At 42.0% G+C, this 18,717-nt stretch overlaps 1 protein-coding gene across 2 annotated transcripts; it reads left to right on the top strand.

The window, feature by feature from the left end:
• Positions 1–10,370: 10,370 nt before the first annotated feature.
• timp2b (TIMP metallopeptidase inhibitor 2b) lies at positions 10,371–18,258 on the top strand. 2 transcript variants are annotated; one of them, XM_069674333.1, is made up of 5 exons: positions 10,371–10,708; positions 16,213–16,313; positions 16,405–16,510; positions 16,603–16,727; positions 16,865–18,258. In XM_069674333.1, exons 1-5 carry the CDS (start codon positions 10,579–10,581, stop codon positions 17,060–17,062), a joined length of 660 nt encoding a protein of 219 aa, XP_069530434.1. In that variant the 5' UTR covers positions 10,371–10,578; the 3' UTR covers positions 17,063–18,258. The 2 variants fall into 2 exon arrangements, with proteins under 2 accessions (XP_069530434.1, XP_069530433.1); XM_069674332.1 differs by lacking the exon at positions 10,371–10,708 and having other exon boundaries at positions 12,367–16,313.
• The last annotated feature ends 459 nt before the right edge of the window (positions 18,259–18,717 follow it).

The following is an 18,717-nucleotide window of genomic DNA, read 5'->3' as shown; positions in this document are numbered from 1 at the left end:
GACAGAGCCAGGCTAGCTGTTTCCCTTTGACTCCAGTCTTTGAGCTAAGCTATGCTAGCTGCCTACTTACAGCAGAGTGAACTGTGAAGGTGTTGGTAGATAGTTTGTAACCTCCAGACAGAGCCAGGTTAGCTGTTTCCCTTTGATTTCAGTCTTAGTGCTAAGCTATGCTAGCTGCCTACTTACAGCAGAGTGAACTGTGAAGGTGTTGGTAGATAGTTTGTAACCTCCAGACAGAGCCAGGCTAGCTGTTTCCCTTTGATTTCAGTCTTAGTGCTAAGCTATGCTAGCTGCCTACTTACAGCAGAGTGAACTGTGAAGGTGTTGGTAGATAGTTTGTAACCTCCAGACAGAGCCAGGTTAGCTGTTTCCCTTTGATTTCAGTCTTAGTGCTAAGCTATGCTAGCTGCCTACTTACAGCAGAGTGAACTGTGAAGGTGTTGGTAGATAGTTTGTAACCTCCAGACAGAGCCAGGCTAGCTGTTTCCCTTTGACTCCAGTCTTTTTGCTCAGCTATGCTAGCTGCCTACTTTCAGCAGAGTGAACTTTAAATGTGTTGGTAGAAAGAGTTTGTAACCTTCAGACAGAGCCAGGCTAGCTGTTTCCCTTTGACTCCAGTCTTTGTGCTAAGCTATGCTAGCTGCGTATTTAGCAGAGTGAGCTGTAAATGTGTTGGTAGAAAGAGTTTACAACCTCCAGACAGAGCCAAGCTAGCTGTTTCCCTTTGATTTCAGTCTTAGTGCTAAGCTATGCTAGCTGCGTACTTTCAGCAGAGTGAGCTGTAAATGTGTTGGTAGAAAGAGTTTACAACCTCCAGACAGAGCCAGGCTAGCTGTTTCCCTTTGACTCCAGTCTTTGTGCTAAGCTATGCTAGCTGCCTACTTTCAGCAGAGTGAACTGTAAAGGTGTTGGTAGATAGTTTGTAACCCTTCAGACAGAGCCAGGCTAGCTGTTTCCCTTTGATTTTAGTCTTAGTGCTAAGCTATGCTAGCTTCCAACTTTCAGCAGAGTGAGCTGTAAAGGTGTTAGTAAACAGAGTTTGTAACCTTCAGACAGAGCCAGGTTAGCTGTTTCCCTTTGACTCCAGTCTTTGTGCTAAGCTACGCTAGCTGCCTACTTTCAGCAGAGTGAACTGTAAAGGTGTTGGTAGATAGTTTGTAACCCTTCAGACAGAGCCAGGCTAGCTGTTTCCCTTTGACTCCAGTCTTTGTGCTAAGCTACGCTAGCTGCCTACTTTCAGCAGAGTGAACTGTAAAGGTGTTGGTAGATAGTTTGTAACCCTTCAGACAGAGCCAGGCTAGCTGTTTCCCTTTGACTCCAGTCTTTGAGCTAAGCTATGCTAGCTGCGTACTTTCAGCAGAGTGAGCAGTAAATGTGTTGGTAGAAAGAATTTACAACCTCCAGACAGAGCCAGGCAAGCTGTTTCCCTTTGATTTCAGTCTTTGTGCTAAGCTATGCTAGCTGCCTACTTACAGCAGAGTGAACTGTGAAGGTGTTGGTAGATAGTTTGTAACCTCCAGACAGAGCCAGGTTAGCTGTTTCCCTTTGTCTCCAGTCTTTGTGCTAGGCTATGCTAACTGCCAACGTTCCGCAGCCTTATAGTTAAAAGGCAAATATGAAAGCGATATTATTCTATTTATCTAACGCTTATTTCTGAAACGTTAAGCTTTTTTTTAAGCTGTCTTCATGTCAGCGTCAGTGTGTCTTCAGTGCATGGAAACTTCTTTCCTTATCATCACCTTTCTCCTAACAGAAGTGAAATCAACAAACTTCAAACCGTCTGCTTTATTCAGCATCATCAGGTAAGATAGTGAATGTGAAAGGGTTTGTTTATCACATGGGTTTGATCAAGCATGATAGCAGTGTTATCATGAATCATGGAATCTTCCCAAGTAATTGTGTTTTCACCACATGCCAGACTGTCTTCCTGCAATTTTATTACGCAACAGACGGTCACACTTTGGCAACATGCAGGAACTACATGCCTGGGCAGGTGGGTTAATCAGCCACATACTATAACACACTGTGACTCATGAGTTTCTGAGAAGTGTGTCTAACTGTAACTGTAACAAATGATGACATCATAAAAGAAGATTGATAACTTGTGAAGGTTACAAGATCACTGTATATTTAAACATGACTCCTACACATGCGCTCATGCTTAAGTGTTGTATAATCTCACGACAATTTAGCTGTAAACCGGAGAGAGTGCTGCATTGTAACTGTGATTCATCTGTAGGTAATCTTGTCCAACCCTCATTGAAAGACAAATTTCAGGTTTTCATTACTGGGTAGACATTTTTACGTAATAGTCATGACATATTTTATTTGTTTGGTTTGTCCCAGAATTGTGAAATTCTATTGAATGGATTTAATGAACAATGAATCAAGTAATCTCATTTATCTGCTTGTTATTAAATGGCCTTCCGGAATTTCCCAATTTACTCATATGTACAAACAACAACAAAAAATGCGGCTCGTGATAATAAAATATTACAACAAGAAAAAAATTCTTGTAAAAGCATTACAACATTTAAGCTGTGGCTTAGGAAGTCATATACTGTACGTCACTACATGGAAAATTCAAATTTGTTTCATATGGGGTTTGAAAATATGCGTGCTGCACTGATAAATATTTATGTCTACAATGGGTCCAAACTACATACATATATATTAAGTGAAAGCAATCTCTCGTAGCAGTGAGCCCACAAAGATTCATGACCTGACTCTAACCTGGGAACCAAACAATTCTGCAAGTTTGTGTCTGATTTACTCAAGCAGATGCTTCTTGTTCAACCTCTGTTAGACAGTTCTCCAACCAATCTGATTCAGGTCAGGCCAATCACAAATGGGGCTTAAGTGCTATGAAGGCATCATTATTGGGGCAAGATCAAGATGGCTGCTGTTGATGCAATTCAATCTGTTATCATATCAGTATTTAATAGAGTGGACGGTTGTTCTTGTTGTGCCTAAATGGTAAGTGTTGGCTAACATCATCCATCCATTATCTATACCGCCTATCCTGTTCAGGGTCGCGGGGGGGCTGGAACCTATCCCAGCTGTCATTGGGAGAGAGGCAGGGTACCACCTGAACTGATTGCCAGTCAATCACAAGGCTGACACATAGAGAGAGAGACAACCTTTCACGCTTACACTCACACTTACGGGCAATTTAGAGTCACCAATGAACCTAACGGGCATCTCTTAGGCCTGTGGGAGGAAGCCGGAGTACCCGGATGGAACCCACGCATGCACGGGGAGAACATGCAAACTCCACACAGAAAGGCCCACTCAGTTCGAACCGGGGTTCAAACTAGGAACCTTCTAGCTGTGAGGCGACAGAGCTAACCACTGCACCCTGCAGCCCTGGCTAACATCATAAATCATATGTAATATATAATCATATAACATCTGTGTGTTATGTTAAACGTGCAGCCATATGTATAAAATGTTTGAACTAACTACCTAGCATAGCTTGACACATTCAGTTGCTCTGATTGGTTGTAGCAATCAGGCATTATAGTCTCTGACCCTTTGAATTCACAAAATGAACTAATAGGTTCCAGATTAATTTTTGTTTGAGACTTGTTTGGACAATTCCAGGCAAAGCAGACTCTGCAGTTTCCCGTTAAACATTTTAGCATCTTTCAGTTTTAATTGTTTTAATCCTAAGGCCCCCAACTTTAACACTCTCATTAGTCTGTTACAGCAGTCAGCTTAATTCAGCAAAGCTCTGAGAGAACCCACTATTTTCTTCCCTTTAAATGGCAAAGACAGACAACGTAAGCAACTAGCTTGTGAACATAGTTTAGCTCTAGCAGATTAAAGGCCTAATATTTCCCTTTTGTTTGTTTGTTTGTCCCAATCCACGGGCTGCAGCCTTCGAAGGACGCGGTCCATGGAGGATGCTTCATTCGTAGCCTGCGTGGACCGTTAAAGCCGAACTGAAATGAGACGTTCTTGTCTACAGAGGATTTCCTGTTTGCGTCACCAGCTGTTCCCACACTTGCGTCACAAAGCGCTGCTCCTGTCGCCTGGCAACAGGTAGCTAGCGGGCTAACTAGCTAGCATAACTAGCGTCATGTAAGATAACCTTTTATTTTTAAAGATATTTGTTTCAAGGCCCCTTTTGTAAACTTATGTAACACTAACTATAAAAACTTTTACACTTAAAAGTCCGCCATTTCGTTTGAAATAACGCGCAACGAAGGAAAGGATGCACCCGATGGATGCACCCGATGGATCCTTCGCAGTCCGGGAAAAGGAGGACGAGCATTCGAATTGGGACAGCCTTCAACACGCTTCGATGACGCAATCAGCCGTCAATTAAAGCCTTTGAAGGCTGCAGGCCCTGGACTGTGACACAGCTTATGTCTGGTAGACGTGCAAAAAGCTTTCTAGCACATTTGTTGTTTTAGTTTAAACAGCTTCACAGCGATCTTACTTTTTACATAAAGTAGATGCACTAAAGAAGCTGAGGATTTAACACTTGCACAACACATACTTGGTGTTAAAATTGTTCATTGTTTCAAGCGCTGCCCCACACATTCTAGTCATGGTCTGGTAGTGTTGTGGTGCTTTGGAGGAAATGACTGTACAATCATTTATACGTCATTTTACCGGTATGGACCAGTTAAATTAAAGTGAGAATAGGGTGGTTACAATTCCACCTAACTGTAACTGAGGATGCCTGGACATAACAGCAGACTCATGGTGACTAACTGTTGTGACGCCACACTGAGGGTGGTCACCATTTGACCCCAGAGTCATTAGAGTCATATTAATGGTGTCTCTGTCTTTCGAGCAGATGTTTTCCTCCTGTCCCTGAAGTAAATTCACTGTCTCTCACTGTCACCAGTAAAATGTGAATAGCTGCACTGACGAATGGAAAACAATGGGAATTACCCCTGAGCTGCGGCTGGTTCACATCAAAACAGAGATGGTGAAGAGGAGAGGGTGGACATGCAGCGGGGGGAGTCTTAAAGCTACGTATTGGTCAGATCATGTGAGATGTGTGCAGGCACCAGGGCATAGAACAGAGGATGTGGGTCAGTGCCACAGCACCCACCAGTTCCCACAATGAGACCCTCTTTTTCTGCCTTGCCGGGCACTTCCTTCAGAGAGTATTCCTGGCCTTTGCAAGTCTGTAATTTAGGGTACGGAGGTTCAGGCCATTCCTAAGCCCCTTTTAGCGTTTGTAGTGGGTAATGTACACAGGGGGCTGCTTACATTGCACTTCTTTGACAAATCCGCCCTCTCTCAACAAATTAAAACCAAATGTTGATACAATAATTCAGATACTGGCGAGTGAAACCCCGTTCTAAAGGGAGAGTTGCCGTGTGGGAAATAGCTCAGAATGGTCATGCTGTGAGGTCATTTGAAGTATGCCCAGGAGCCGGGGACATGGCTGGGATCTGAGCATAGCCCACCACATCAGTCAGCATCACAGTGCAAAGGAAGCCGACTGTTTGGACAGGGGGCGGCAGGCTTTGCCCAGAAGAAGGCGTCTGCTGTTCCTCTGAAGCTTATGGTAAACTGTGGAAAGAGACAGAAGAGTAGCTCTACTCATTTTGGTCTTGGATGTGTCACTTCCTTTCACGTGTCTTAATTTCTTACCCACGCCCAACATCTGTGTTGTTTTCCATGTTAAGTCCTTTGTGTCTGGCAACTTCCACTCTCTGCTAACGAGTCATACTGGCTTGCAAAATTTCAAACGATTTGGGAATTTTCCTTATCTAACTGATGGCATTCATACTCCGAGGCTAAGATAACACGAATGAGTGTCCAAATTTCCCCTCACGGAAAAGACACAGGGGACATTGATTCCAACAAATTGATATTAAATTGGTTGTCCTTTCCCCCCTCTGTTCTTACCCTCTCTCCCTGCTTATTTCTTCCTAGACCTCAAGTGGCAGAGTCCTGTGGAAAAGCAACCAGGCAAAAATGCTAAACTATGAAAAACAGTGGAAATGTTTGCCAGGGTAGCCAGAAGGCTGACAGTCGGTGGCCAAATATGATGTCAGGGAGCGCGGCAGCAGCAGCAGCAGCAGATTCCGTCCCCTCTCTCTCTTTCTCTCTTCGGGCCTCTTCATTATTCATCATCAGCGCTAATCATCAAACACACCATGGCCTCACTGTGATCTCCTGCCCTGAGCCAGAATCAACACATGAGGCCACAAGCCCCAAACTCTCGACATCCTCAGTTTCCGGAGTCGGTGTTGCAGTTGCAAACTTTCCAACAAAGGAGCCATCTATTTTTGAGCATGACCAAGAGATGAGAAACAACTAAAGAATTGACCATAGCATAATGTTTCTTTCACAGTACTGCGGAGGGGTTTGGGTAGCTTACACCGGGGGAATCGCCGCCACATTGAATCTATTAAGTTTAAGGGGGTGATGTCACTTCTCTCCACTCCACCTCTCCTTCTCCATTCTTCCTCTGTATTTACCGTGTTTTTACTGAACTGACTGTTCGTGCGTAAACACTTTCACTGCATTCAAACCACAGATAACTGTGCAGTGTGGGCGAAGGATTACTCAGCAGGACTCAGGACCTAAGTATTTCCACATCTGTGAATTATCATTAATTATCATTATTCTAATGATAACAATGTATCAAATGACAATGTGTAAAGGGTTGCTCACGGTGATAAAAAGACATACAGTACTATGGTGAGTATTTAGCTACTTGTGTGTGCAGCCCTGCTATTGTTTTGGTTCACTTGTAATGGCTCTTTTATCATACATTTTTCGGCTGCTGCAGTTTGCTCGTTTCACCAAAGTAGCTCTAAACCCAGAGTACACTACCTGCTAAGCATTAAGACACGCTTAACTTGGGCTAGTGAACACAGAGGGACAATGTAGCAGCTAAAGCGCCGGAGACCAAAACAGAGCTAAAAGAGTCTAAACACTGATCTGAACTTTGCCAGAACCTGAAAACACAGCTAACCTGACACTGCAGACTAACTCACATTTGAACCCATAACTTAAAGTAATATTCTTAAAGATTTTAATGTTAATAAATGGCTGAGTGATTGAGCCTATGGCCCACTGATGAAAGCCTTTGCATTTGCAGTATAACAGACTGGGTGTCTGGGGCGACTTTCGTGTTAAAAATCACAAGCAGCGCCCAGTTAGCGACGCGTTTTCCATCAGCCAGCAGTGGTTGGTCTGCCAGAGAGGGTAGGCGGAGCTAAGCGGCTGCTTTTCCGGTCTCTGCAAGTGTTGCGAGTAAACAGTAATCTACTATGGCTGAACAGACAAAGAAAAGATGGATGACTACAGATACAACTTCAAAAATAAGAGAAAATCCAAAGAAAAAGAAACAAACTTGACGCTCAGATGAAGGCAAACAGTCTAAAAAGGAAAGCAACCGTCAGCGAGGGAAATCAAGAGTTACAACCAGAGCCAACCGTGGATGTCACACATGCAGCACTGTCTGGATATCTGGGAAGTGTGCTCCCGCATTACAGTTGATCGCCATAGGTGCCGCCATAGAGAACGAAACTGAAATCTTTGAAATTAGCACTTAAATTTTTGATACCCAAACAGACTGATATGGAACATATGCTGAAAAAAAATGCCTCCAGACACAACTGGGTTGACCTACAACCAATCAGGACAAGGGATTGTAGTGAGTGGCTACTAGGCTAGGTAGCTAATTCCAACATCCAATTTGTATGGTTTCTATAGTTAAAAAAAACACACAGAAGTTTGGCATTACAGGATTTGGCTTAAAGTCAACTAGTTTTTTTAATACTGACACAAAAGTGGTAGCCATTTTGGTTGTTGACAAAAAATGTCTTTAAGGCATGTCTTTAAACCCACCCAATATAAGATAAACTGTTTTGATTAGCCCAACAAAGGCCAGGGCTGAATGGGAAAGGGACCAGATGAGCCTGTTAGAGCAAATAAAGCCTCCACTTGCAGAATTTTCTGTTTCAAAAACCAAAAGAAACACAAATGAATCACAGTGTAACTGCTGCGTGGCAAAATATGCTGCTGTTTGCAGTTTTTAACAACTTGTTCATACAGCCCTAGAGTAGATAAAACAAACCAGGGTACTTTAAGGTTAAGTTTCATATTGTGTTGCAAAATAATTGAGAAATGTTTAAACAGGGAAGCACATAATTCACAACGAAACTGCATTACCCATGTCACTGCCGGTTTTTTTAATGTGCTGCAAGTATAGTGACGTACCTGCAACTGTCGCTGTAACAGCAGAGAGGAAGTACGGAGAGCAGATGGAGGTCAGACCAGCATTTCACCCTCACAGCTTCTAATAAAATTTCCATTAAAAAAAATGGTAAAAGGGGTGCTGGTTTAGCTCGGTTGGTAGAGCAGGCGCCCCACGTACAGAGGCTGTAGTCCTCGTCGCACTGATTGCAGGCTCTACTCCCGGTCTGCCGATCATTTGGTGCATCACTCTTGCTAATGTCTCATTATAAAGTATCAATCTTCTCCTGTAACTAACAAATAAGTCAATTTACCAACATTACATTACACTTCTTTAAATTTACCCTGGGTTTTCCGGGCCTCAACTCGATGACTTTTTGACTTTGGTGACCCTGTGACCTTCCCTTTTGTTATATCATCAGGGCAGACTTTGAAATTTTCTCTTACACATACGCACACAAATGGTTGCCGTAACTTTATCAGAGCACACATGGGCGGATTATCATGATCACAGGCCCTGGTACACGCGCACTGCGTCACCACCGCACGTCATTGGTCTTAACGCTGTGTTCTTCCTGCGACCTTAGGCTAGCAGGGGAGGCTTTAGTTTCCAGGTCATCCCTGGGTGGCAAGTATAGTGACGTACCTGCAACTGTCACTGTAACAGCAGAGAGGAAGTACGGAGAGCAGATGGAGGTCAGACCAGCATTTCACCCTCACAGCTTCTAATAAAATTTCCATTAAAAAAAATGATAAAAGGGGTGCTGGTTTAGCTCGGTTGGTAGAGCAGGCGCCCCACGTACAGAGGCTGTAGTCCTCGTCGCACTGATTGCAGGCTCTACTCCCGGTCTGCCAATCATTTGGTGCATCACTCTCGCTAATGTCTCATTATAAAGTATCAATCTTCTCCTGTAACTAACAAATAAGTCAATTTACCAACATTACATTACACTTCTTTAAATTTACCCTGGGTTTTCCTGGCCTCAACTCGATGACTTTTTGACTTTGGTGACCCTGTGACCTTCCCTTTTGTTATATCAACAGGGCAGACTTTGAAATTTCCTCTTACACATATGGTTGCCGTAACTTTATCAGAGCACACATGGACGGATTATCATGATCACAGGCCCTGGTACACGCGCACTGCGTCACCACCGCACGTCATTGGTCTCAACGCTGTGTTCTTCCTGCGACCTTAGGCTAGCAGTGGAGGCTTTAGTATCCAGGTCATCCCTGGGTGGCAGTGCTGCAGTAGCATCCAGGTCCCCAGGAGGCAGCGCTGTAGCACTTTGTTCAACTTTTTTTATTGAAAATGGTCAAAATCGAGGGTATTAGATGTACCAAAGCCGCGTCTTTAGCATCTCTTTCTTTCTGTAGTTTGCGTTTTGTGGACCCGCTGAGCATATGTTTCCCCATTTTAGAAATAAATTAAATATATCTCACAACCTACATCATTACGTTTATGGAATTTAATCACTGATTAAAAAAACAAAACAAAAACATTAGTCATTCTTAAGGCCAAGGGCCCCGCATTGGCTCAGGGCCCTGGCATGTGCCCACTTTCCTCATGCAGTAATCCGTCTATGAGCACACCTATTCTCCCCAGAGGATCAATGACCGGACTGGTGATTATTCCTAAAAACGTTGGACTGGAAAAACCACAAAATAATTGTCTGCTGAATTTGTGAGGCCCAAACTCATAGACCCATTACAAAGATAGTAAGATAAGGAAATAGCTTCAACTTGATGCAATAATGTCTCAACTTTTATCTAATTTTAGGTTCTTTCTTTTTTTCTGTGTGTGAGAGTTTAATATGGGAATATAAATTAAAAGTTAATGTTTAAATTCTGTAAATTTGGTGGAATTGGAGATGAAGTTTGAGGAGGAAGTTCAAACCTTGAGAGTAAAAGTTGAGGTCATGTTGGGAGGGGGAAAAAATGAATGTTTGTGTGACTTGACATGTCACGTCACCCGATTGTTTATTACAATCATCCACCTCCGCATGCAGCGTAATAGTGACAGAAAGTGACGGAGACGGAGATTGCGGGTGGATGTGAAAATTTCGGGAGCCCCTGACCTCCACAGGGCTGCTGCGCTCACTGGCTGAGAGCACAGCGGGGGGAGGAGTCTGCGCACCAGCCTCCACTAATAAAAGCGCCTGATCCTGACGGGAGAGGAAAACAGACTTGAAGGAGCCTGAGTGTAGATTTCGACAGGAATGAACTCCCTCTCATGCCTTGTGCATCTCTTACTTTGACAAGTGGAGCGTCAGTTTTTCACTTAAAGCTGGGGACATTTTTGGTTCATTTCCTTTAGGTTTTTTTCCCGGACTGCTCAACCGCACAAATTCCTTCCTTCACCTATTTTTTTCACTTTAAATTTAAACATCGTAGTTGTAAAAGATGACCTGGACGGCGAACAGTTGTTTTGTCACTCTGGCCATATTGTTTCTTTGGCGGGTGGAAGAAATTGCAGAAGCCTGCAGCTGCTCCCCGGCGCATCCTCAGCAGGCGTTTTGCAACTCAGACGTCGGTAAGTAGATTCAGCGACTTAAATCAACACATGTAAAGCAGCATTTAGTCATTATTTGTTTGACTATGTGGCGTCGAGCAGAATTTAACTTGTTTTACACCGAGAAACTGCGAATTATGTGAGGGGAAAACTGTGCAAACTTGCCCTACTCTTGTGTTTACAATTACAGGGGGAGGAGGATGGAATTTTCTGTCTCTCACTCTTTTCTTTCCACTTCCCTCCCTCTCTTTTCTCTCTAATCATCTGTTGATATTCTTGAGTCCTGGTGTGGCAAAAAAAAACCTACCCCAGTGGCACTTTTATCTTATTTGATAACTAACTATTCTTACTCACCTTTAGAGTATAAAAGACCAAATCCAAAATACTTAAAGCTCCTGTGAGGAACTTTTAGTTTGTGTTGATTTTGGCGCCCCCTGTGGACAAAGCCATAACTCTTATCTCTTTGCTGATTTTGTCCTGCAATGCTTAAGTGGTGTTTTTTAACAAAAAATCTCAACTGCTTTCTTTAACAGTCACATGTATCGCTCACTTACATTTTTTGCCCTGTAAAATGTAAACAAAGGCAGCGTGCAGTTAATCGCTTCGTCTGACACCAACCCCCCACCAGCGATTTCAGGCATTAAAAATAACTATGTAGAAATAATCAGTCTTGTCGCTGATGGTCTGGTTTGCTTTTGTAGGTCATGTAGAGTCATCGGAATTAATTTCAGTCTGTTTTATTACCAGCGAAAAACTCTTCACAGGAGCTTTAAACATTTAAAGATTACCAAGAGGAATTTGTCTTCAACACACAGGCGATCTGATTTTTAGCACAGCATTGCCTGTATTTGAGGGTTTTTTCACTGCACGTTTTCCATCTATGATTTGTGGTTTGTGGTTTCCCACTAGACTAGTTGCATTATTTCCAACTCATCCTCCAGATGAGTGAACTGTAGTGCAAGTAATCCTTCCTATCATCCTCAGCTAAATGGTGAAGAGGTTAAAAGTTCTTAATGACTTCTAAAGGGAAATTCAATGACGATAGTTTCCCTCCTTTTTTTTTTTACCTTTTACAAAACACTGCCTGTTGCTGCCTTCAGCATCAGGCCCTGAGCTAACGACAGTCCCAACAGTGACCGGCCTGTGTAGATATTTAAATATGGCTTTGCTGAGGGTCTTTTTTCTTGGTTGCCAGGCCGGCTCAGTGTGTGTGGTATGTATACAGAAGCCGACTCATTCAAAGGTTTCTCTTTACCATCGGATTCCACAACTCTGGAGGTCGAGAAAACCACATTATCCTGCTGAGGAGTTAACTGTAAAGGAAAGTGATTTTTCAGCAGTTCCTGTTTCACTGTTTTCACTTTGAGATCACTTCAAAAGGGCCACTTTGCAAAAGCAGCCAGGAAGCTGATGTAGATGTAGAGGGAGTTAGGACATCAGCCAAGTTCCTGTTGCAAGAAGTGTCAGGCTACTATTACTACTACTACCAACAACAGAAATAACTACAATAATAATAGCAATAACAATATTATAATAATGAAAGTAATAAATAGCATGACATTTTTAATGTATTATATATTTTCCAGAGCATAACTACACAAAATAACAAATAATCTAAAGATTAATTTTCTCCATTTTCGATGCATTGCAACAATTTATAACCTTTGGTGCAAAAATGATATTACTTTTTACATGATTATTAACAATTTTAGCATCATTTTCCTCGTTCCACAGTATGAAGAGGAGCATTTAAAACCTGTTTTTGTGCAGGATTGCAATTATTCAGTCAAGCAGAAGAGACGAGGCTCCATCTTATTGTGTAAAACTTGAAGTAAGGTGCTGATGGTAATCAGGGATGGAACAAAATATCACTATTGCGATATATCGTCGTCCCCTGGTGTGATACAGTTATCGTATCGCTGGAGCCAAATATCGATATTTTAATTAAAAAAATTCAGCGCTGTAAACAGATCTCCCTGCCAGTTTGAGTCATGGCATCATTGTTTATCTCACTTTGTGTCAAAATCTGTTAATCAGATATCTTGATTTCTCTTTATATGATTGTCTTGCAATCCATCAATTATCGCAGAATTGCTGTATCGTGATATTATTGTTATCATTGCCACGTATCGCTACCCTAGGATTCCCACCCCTACCTCCTACTATGATTCATTTTACTCAGTCTCTGAGGTCGGGTCCTTACATTACCTTCCAATACCCCCCTCCCCTTTCTCCTGCTTCAGCACCATGGATAGACCCTCCTACGTACATAAACCACTATTTTGTCAATGACATCAGCCCATTTTTTCCATCCAAAACCATCATAACTATAACAATAATAGTTACTTAAAGTGCCACTGCAGGAAGAACATCACACTTTAAAGGTGTTCAAATAGTTTCCTGTTTAGGTCTTAGAGAAAATATGTTAATTTGATGTTCTAGCGATGTTAATTTGGTGGCTGCTGCTTGAAAATGATTGGGTGGCAGTTTGCAAAGTGATGGGATGCTACATTTAAAATGAAGGTCACTATCTACCATCTGTAGCTCTGCTTTTTCCTCTGCAGGCTTTTCATTCAGTTTAGGTGAGTCACCGTAATTGTTGTTTTTAGTCTGCTATCCTCTAAACTGCAGGGAACTGGCATTTCTCTTCTGATAAATCAAAGTTATTTGTGTTAAACACAGTATTAGTGTGCGCTAATCATTTGTATGGAATTTCCATGCCTTTACTGCACAAGTAAGACATTGCCTTCAGGAACCCCTACTTAGTGTCAGACAGTTTACTGAAGTGAAAGTATTACTTAAGTTGCACAGACCTGGAGTCAGTTACAGTGTCTGGAGCCAACGGAAAATTACTCAAGAGCAAGAGTCGCCTGCAAATGTAGTTGTTTTTTTTAACTGTTAAAGTTTGCATCATTCTTTAAAGGAGGAGGATGATCCATTGGTCTTCATATAGTATTTCAGTAAGTGAAGATACTGGGAGGAAAAGAGTACAGACTTTTAACATCATAATAATACAAGATAGCTATGACCATGTAGTTCCATTCATCCCGTCAAAGCAGACACAGAAGGAACAAAAAAAAAAACTTTCCTCATAAATTGAAATCCATCCCCCGGGTGTTTGGCCGAGGCCTGAGGAATGCCGGGCGGTCATATGCTGCACTCATTATGTATTTTGCAGTTTATTTCACAATTATAGACTTTACAGTACAACAAGACATCCTGAAAGAAATGTGGCTTTAAACTGACATCCAGTATGAACTCAGCCCTGCACTGTGTAAACAAGAGCCGACATCCGAATGTTTGCACGCGCCGGCGAAAGCTGCTTTGAGCTCCAGCATCACCGGTGGTAGCGTGTTGACTCGATCTGTTCAGCAGTGAAATCTAATGTGATCATTTAATGACAGTCACCTTTAAAATATAGCAGGTGATGTTTGCATATTAGCATTAACATTTGCAACTCAAGCAGACATATTGATAATGGTGGATTCGGTCTGTGTATCCTTGGAGAGGATCAAGAGAGGAGTCAGTGTGAATTTGTAGTTCAGTTTTTCTCGTTCACAGTCTGACCACTTTGCGGCTTCTTGGAGAGGAAAATCCACAGGGCCCGGCAATTACATGACATGCATTTGCTTTCTTCTGTTTTTCTCTTTGTTTTTTAAAGCACTCCTATGACCACAACACTACATACAAGTAATGTGTTTATTGTTCGAGTAACTAGAAAATTAGATGGTTCTCTTTATCCCAAGTTTTCCTTAACATGTGATTTTTAAAGAGCTTGGTCAGCTTATTTATTTATAACAGTTTACCCCCCACGAACCTAGAGATTGTTATAAGGGCCTTAGATAAGTGGGCACAGCAAAATGACATTTTTGCATTGTATTGATATCTTTTATAAATGTTCTGCTAACAATGAGCAATAGAAAACAACAAAACATTTTCAATGCAATTCAAAGAGATAGCTACAACAATCACAGAAGTGTTAAAGCTACATATATCATTCACATAAGCCCCATAATTCTGTGTTGTTAGTACTGTGCATATTTTCACCTGCCCTACTTTACGCTAGTAAAAGGAGAAGAGGTCTGTGTGTGATTCTGCACACTCAGGCGTAGGGGATTACCACTAATCCACGATGAAGCCGGAGAAGTTGGACAGTTTTGGTTCTCAGCACTTCTTGCTCAGCGAATGAAGGATTTTGCAAACCGAAATCATCCTCACTTTTTGTCGATCAAAATCATTCCTTTTGGTGTGCGCAGCTTGTATCCCTGCTACTTCACAGCAGCTGTGCAGCTCACAGATTGCACAACACTTTCCTGGCTGCAAACCTTAATCCTCCTTCTCTCTGTTGTGCTCTCTGCCTCCTCGTCTCCCCGTTAACCTGATGTTTGTATTGCTTTAAAGGTCCGTCTCCTCGCTGTGCACGCAGAGAACACTGCTAGGCTACTGCTACCTCTGCAATGTGACGGCCCTTTTTCCTCTGATCCTCTGCACGGAGAATGCGACCACACCATCTGTGCACACACTCTCCTTTTCCTCCTGTTTTTCTTCTTTCTTAAGGGTCCACTTTTTAGATCCTTAAAAGGAGATGTTCTCTAAGCCTCTATTGTCATCGAATTAGGGCGCATGTGGCTCGCAGCTTCATACCTTCTTAATATAAAAGGGCTTGATCTTATTTGGTAAGGAGGCAGGCCCGAGATGGTCTGAAGCACTCAGTAGCTGCCACCTTAAAAGAAAGGCCTAAACTCAGAGAAAACATCTGGTTCACATTAGCTCTGTCGCTAGTCTCCTCCACTTAAAAGATTTTCAATATGATCTTGTAAACTTTTATCACTCTAGCAGTCATGTGAATGTGCAGTAATCAGTGTATATTACAGGTAGGATTTAAGCTATGACTGGCACATGATCAATGCTTTGCTGGACTCGATCATTCGGATTCACGTGACAGAAGCCGCGTTTGTCAAAGACATGAGTCATATTTTTTGTTGAGCACTGAGTATTTGAGCTCAAAAGCTCATCCGTATGGCTCTGATAATATTTTTCCACTTGAACTGTTGTTTTTCCCCCCCCCCTCTTTGAATCTGGAAGCTGCAGAACAGAGAGAGAGAGGGAGAGGGAGAGAGGGGGGAGAGGTTGATTTGCATGTCAGCACCTCTCTCCAGACAGGGAGGCAGGCCGGCAGAGAGGCCTGGGGGCGAGGGGAGCATTCTAGTTCAGCTTTTTCAAAGATTGCTGACTAGCTTCCTCCTGTGTCGGCCCAGGATCCTGGGAGCAGGCGAGCGCACATTCCTCCCTCTTGATTGCAGCTGATGAAACACTCATGTGCCTCTGTCTTCCCAGCACCTGGCACATGCACACTTCTCAGATCCAAGCCACAGCAATGAGTTGTGGCCAACTTCAGCATGCCAAGCCTAGGCTGGGCTTAGATCAGACCCAGATCCAGTTCGGTTTTATTATGAGAATAGTGTTTGAAGCTTTGTTTTCAAGCACAATGAAAGTAAATATGGGTTGTTTATGTGTCTCTCCAGTTATCAGGGCGAAGTTAGTTGGAGAGGGGGAGGTTGATGTTGGCAATGACATCTATGGAAACCCCATCAAACGGATCAAGTATGACATCAAACAAATGAAGGTACGTGGGATAAAGCTATCGTTTTCAAATAACAATATAAACAGAATCTCGATGTGAATCTGAATGTTCTTTTCTCTGTTTGCATTGTCAGATGTTCAAAGGTCCAAACCAGGATATTGATGCCATCTACACCGCTCCCTCCTCTGCAGTGTGTGGAGTGAGTCTGGAAACCAATGGGATGGAGTATCTGATCACAGGTAAAACATGTAAAACATTACAAATCACACATTATGAAACATAACAAATGTTGTTCTTCACTGCATTTAATAAACTCTTCTTCCTTTTGCAGGCAAACTGGAGACTGACGGGACGATGCATGTCACACTGTGTGACTTCATTGAGCAGTGGGAGGCCCTGAGCGACACCCAGAAGAAGAGCCTGACTCAGCGCTATGAAATGGGCTGTGATTGCAAGGTAGAAAACTTTAAAAGATAGACTCAGTACAGTAGAATTAGCCACTTCTGAGTGACCACAAACTAAAATAATCTGAAAAATACATATTACCAGATGGAAGCACAATCCCTGATCTTGCTCTATTTTCCGTTCCGCAGATCACACGCTGCACCTCCATCCCCTGCTCGATCAGCGGCCCGGCGGAGTGCCTGTGGTTGGACTGGGTGATGGAAAAGACAGTCAACGGACAGCAGGCCAAACACTTTGCTTGCATCAAGAGGAGCGATGACTCTTGTGCCTGGTACAGAGGGTCAGCGCCGCCCAAAAGGGATTTCCTGGACATCGAAGACCCTTAGCTCCGCCGCTGTCCAATAGTCTGAGGAAGTTGAGATAGACTAAGATATAAATACCAAAAACACCAACACATACAAGAAGCAAATTTAGATTCTACTTATTAAGAAAGCCATAGGGGGTGTGCTCTGCGGGGAGGTTGAAAAGGGTGAAATTGTTTTTATACGCAGGACTCATTATGTTCTTAATCAGCGGCCTAATGAATTCAGCACTTTCAGACACGTTTACCCCTACATTGAAAGCACTTCATCATGAACCACTTCTCCCTCTGCTGAAATAAAGTGATCATCATCACCATTCACTTTTACTGTCCTTGCCATTTTTGTTCTTGCGCTATCCATGTCCCATTTTAATCAAAAGCAGTACTGAAAGTGAAATATATTTCTATAATGCAAAACATACATACCTATAACTCAAAGTGTAGTATTTCTGTGAATTTGTGTGTTCATTAATAACATTAGCTGGGAATCAGCACCCTGATTTGTGACAGTAGAGCTCTCACAAGGAACAAGAGCCACCCCTTGTCAGTCCTGCTTCAGATTGTTTCTTGTGCTGAGAACAAAACTTAAAGTTGTGCCCAACCTGTTTTGAGTAATTGTTTCTTTTAATAGTCCTGAATAGACAAGAATGCACTTTGAACACAGCAGCCATATTGTCTCTAATGAAAACTGTCTGAAAATGAGGATAGAATCCTCCATTTTGTATTTTGTGTTTTTATATTACAGGTTTTTTTCTTTGTAATACTTTAGTATAAGAGCATATTTTATTTAAGGAGGTTATATGATTTTTTATAATCTATTGAAAAAACATTTGGATACTTATTTTGACAAATGATACCATTCTTATTGTGTAAAGAGAACACAACACATTTTTACAGTTTAAGAAAAATATACATATTTTATGTGCATTAAAGGTCAAAGTGTTGGCCTCATTTTTAATGGACAGTGAAATAAACAACTAATTGTAACCAATCACCCTTGTACATGCCGAGCCTTTGATGTGACCAGAAAAGTATTGAGCAATTGTTGTGTAACTTTAATAATTAATATGAGAGTGTAAAAAGATTCATTTGAAGCTGTAGTCAAGTTTGCTGTCTTGTGCTGGTTTCACATGAGACGTTTGAGGTTATTTTTGCATGCATGTCCATTTGAAACAATACTGTACATTTTTTTTTGACTATTATATTAAATGCCAAACCCTGTTTTGATGCTTTGCACTGGCTATTTTCACATCTATTTGACAACACTCTAGCATACACGTCATCACTAATTCTAAAGTAAAAAATACATGCAAGTTTCTTTTAAAGAGACTGGAGCAGTAATATTAATCACATAGTTTTAATCCAACAAAGTCATATGTTGCAGGGAGAACAGGACTTAAAAATCAGCGCAACACACCGAAATATTGTGTTTAATTTTCAGTTTCTTTAATGAGTATTTAGGAACCTAATAGAGGCAAGGAAAATAGTACAGGCAGCAATAATAATAAATACGACTTGCGGCACTAGAACAGCGATCTGCTGCCGCCTCGTGGAGAATACAACACGTGACATCCACAGACATTCAATCACGAGCCTGTCCATGTGAACAGATATTATCGATATGATATTCTCAGGATTTCACGCTATGAAATAATTTAGTTATATAAACTGTATCTAATA

This window comes from Semicossyphus pulcher, unplaced genomic scaffold (assembly GCF_022749685.1).
Source record: "Semicossyphus pulcher isolate SPU_LCO1_2020_fin unplaced genomic scaffold, fSemPul1.0.p SCAF_23, whole genome shotgun sequence".
Lineage (NCBI taxonomy): Eukaryota > Metazoa > Chordata > Actinopteri > Labriformes > Labridae > Semicossyphus > Semicossyphus pulcher.
The sequence above is the reverse complement of the archived record's forward strand: the minus strand, read 5'-3'. Positions and strand labels throughout refer to the sequence as shown.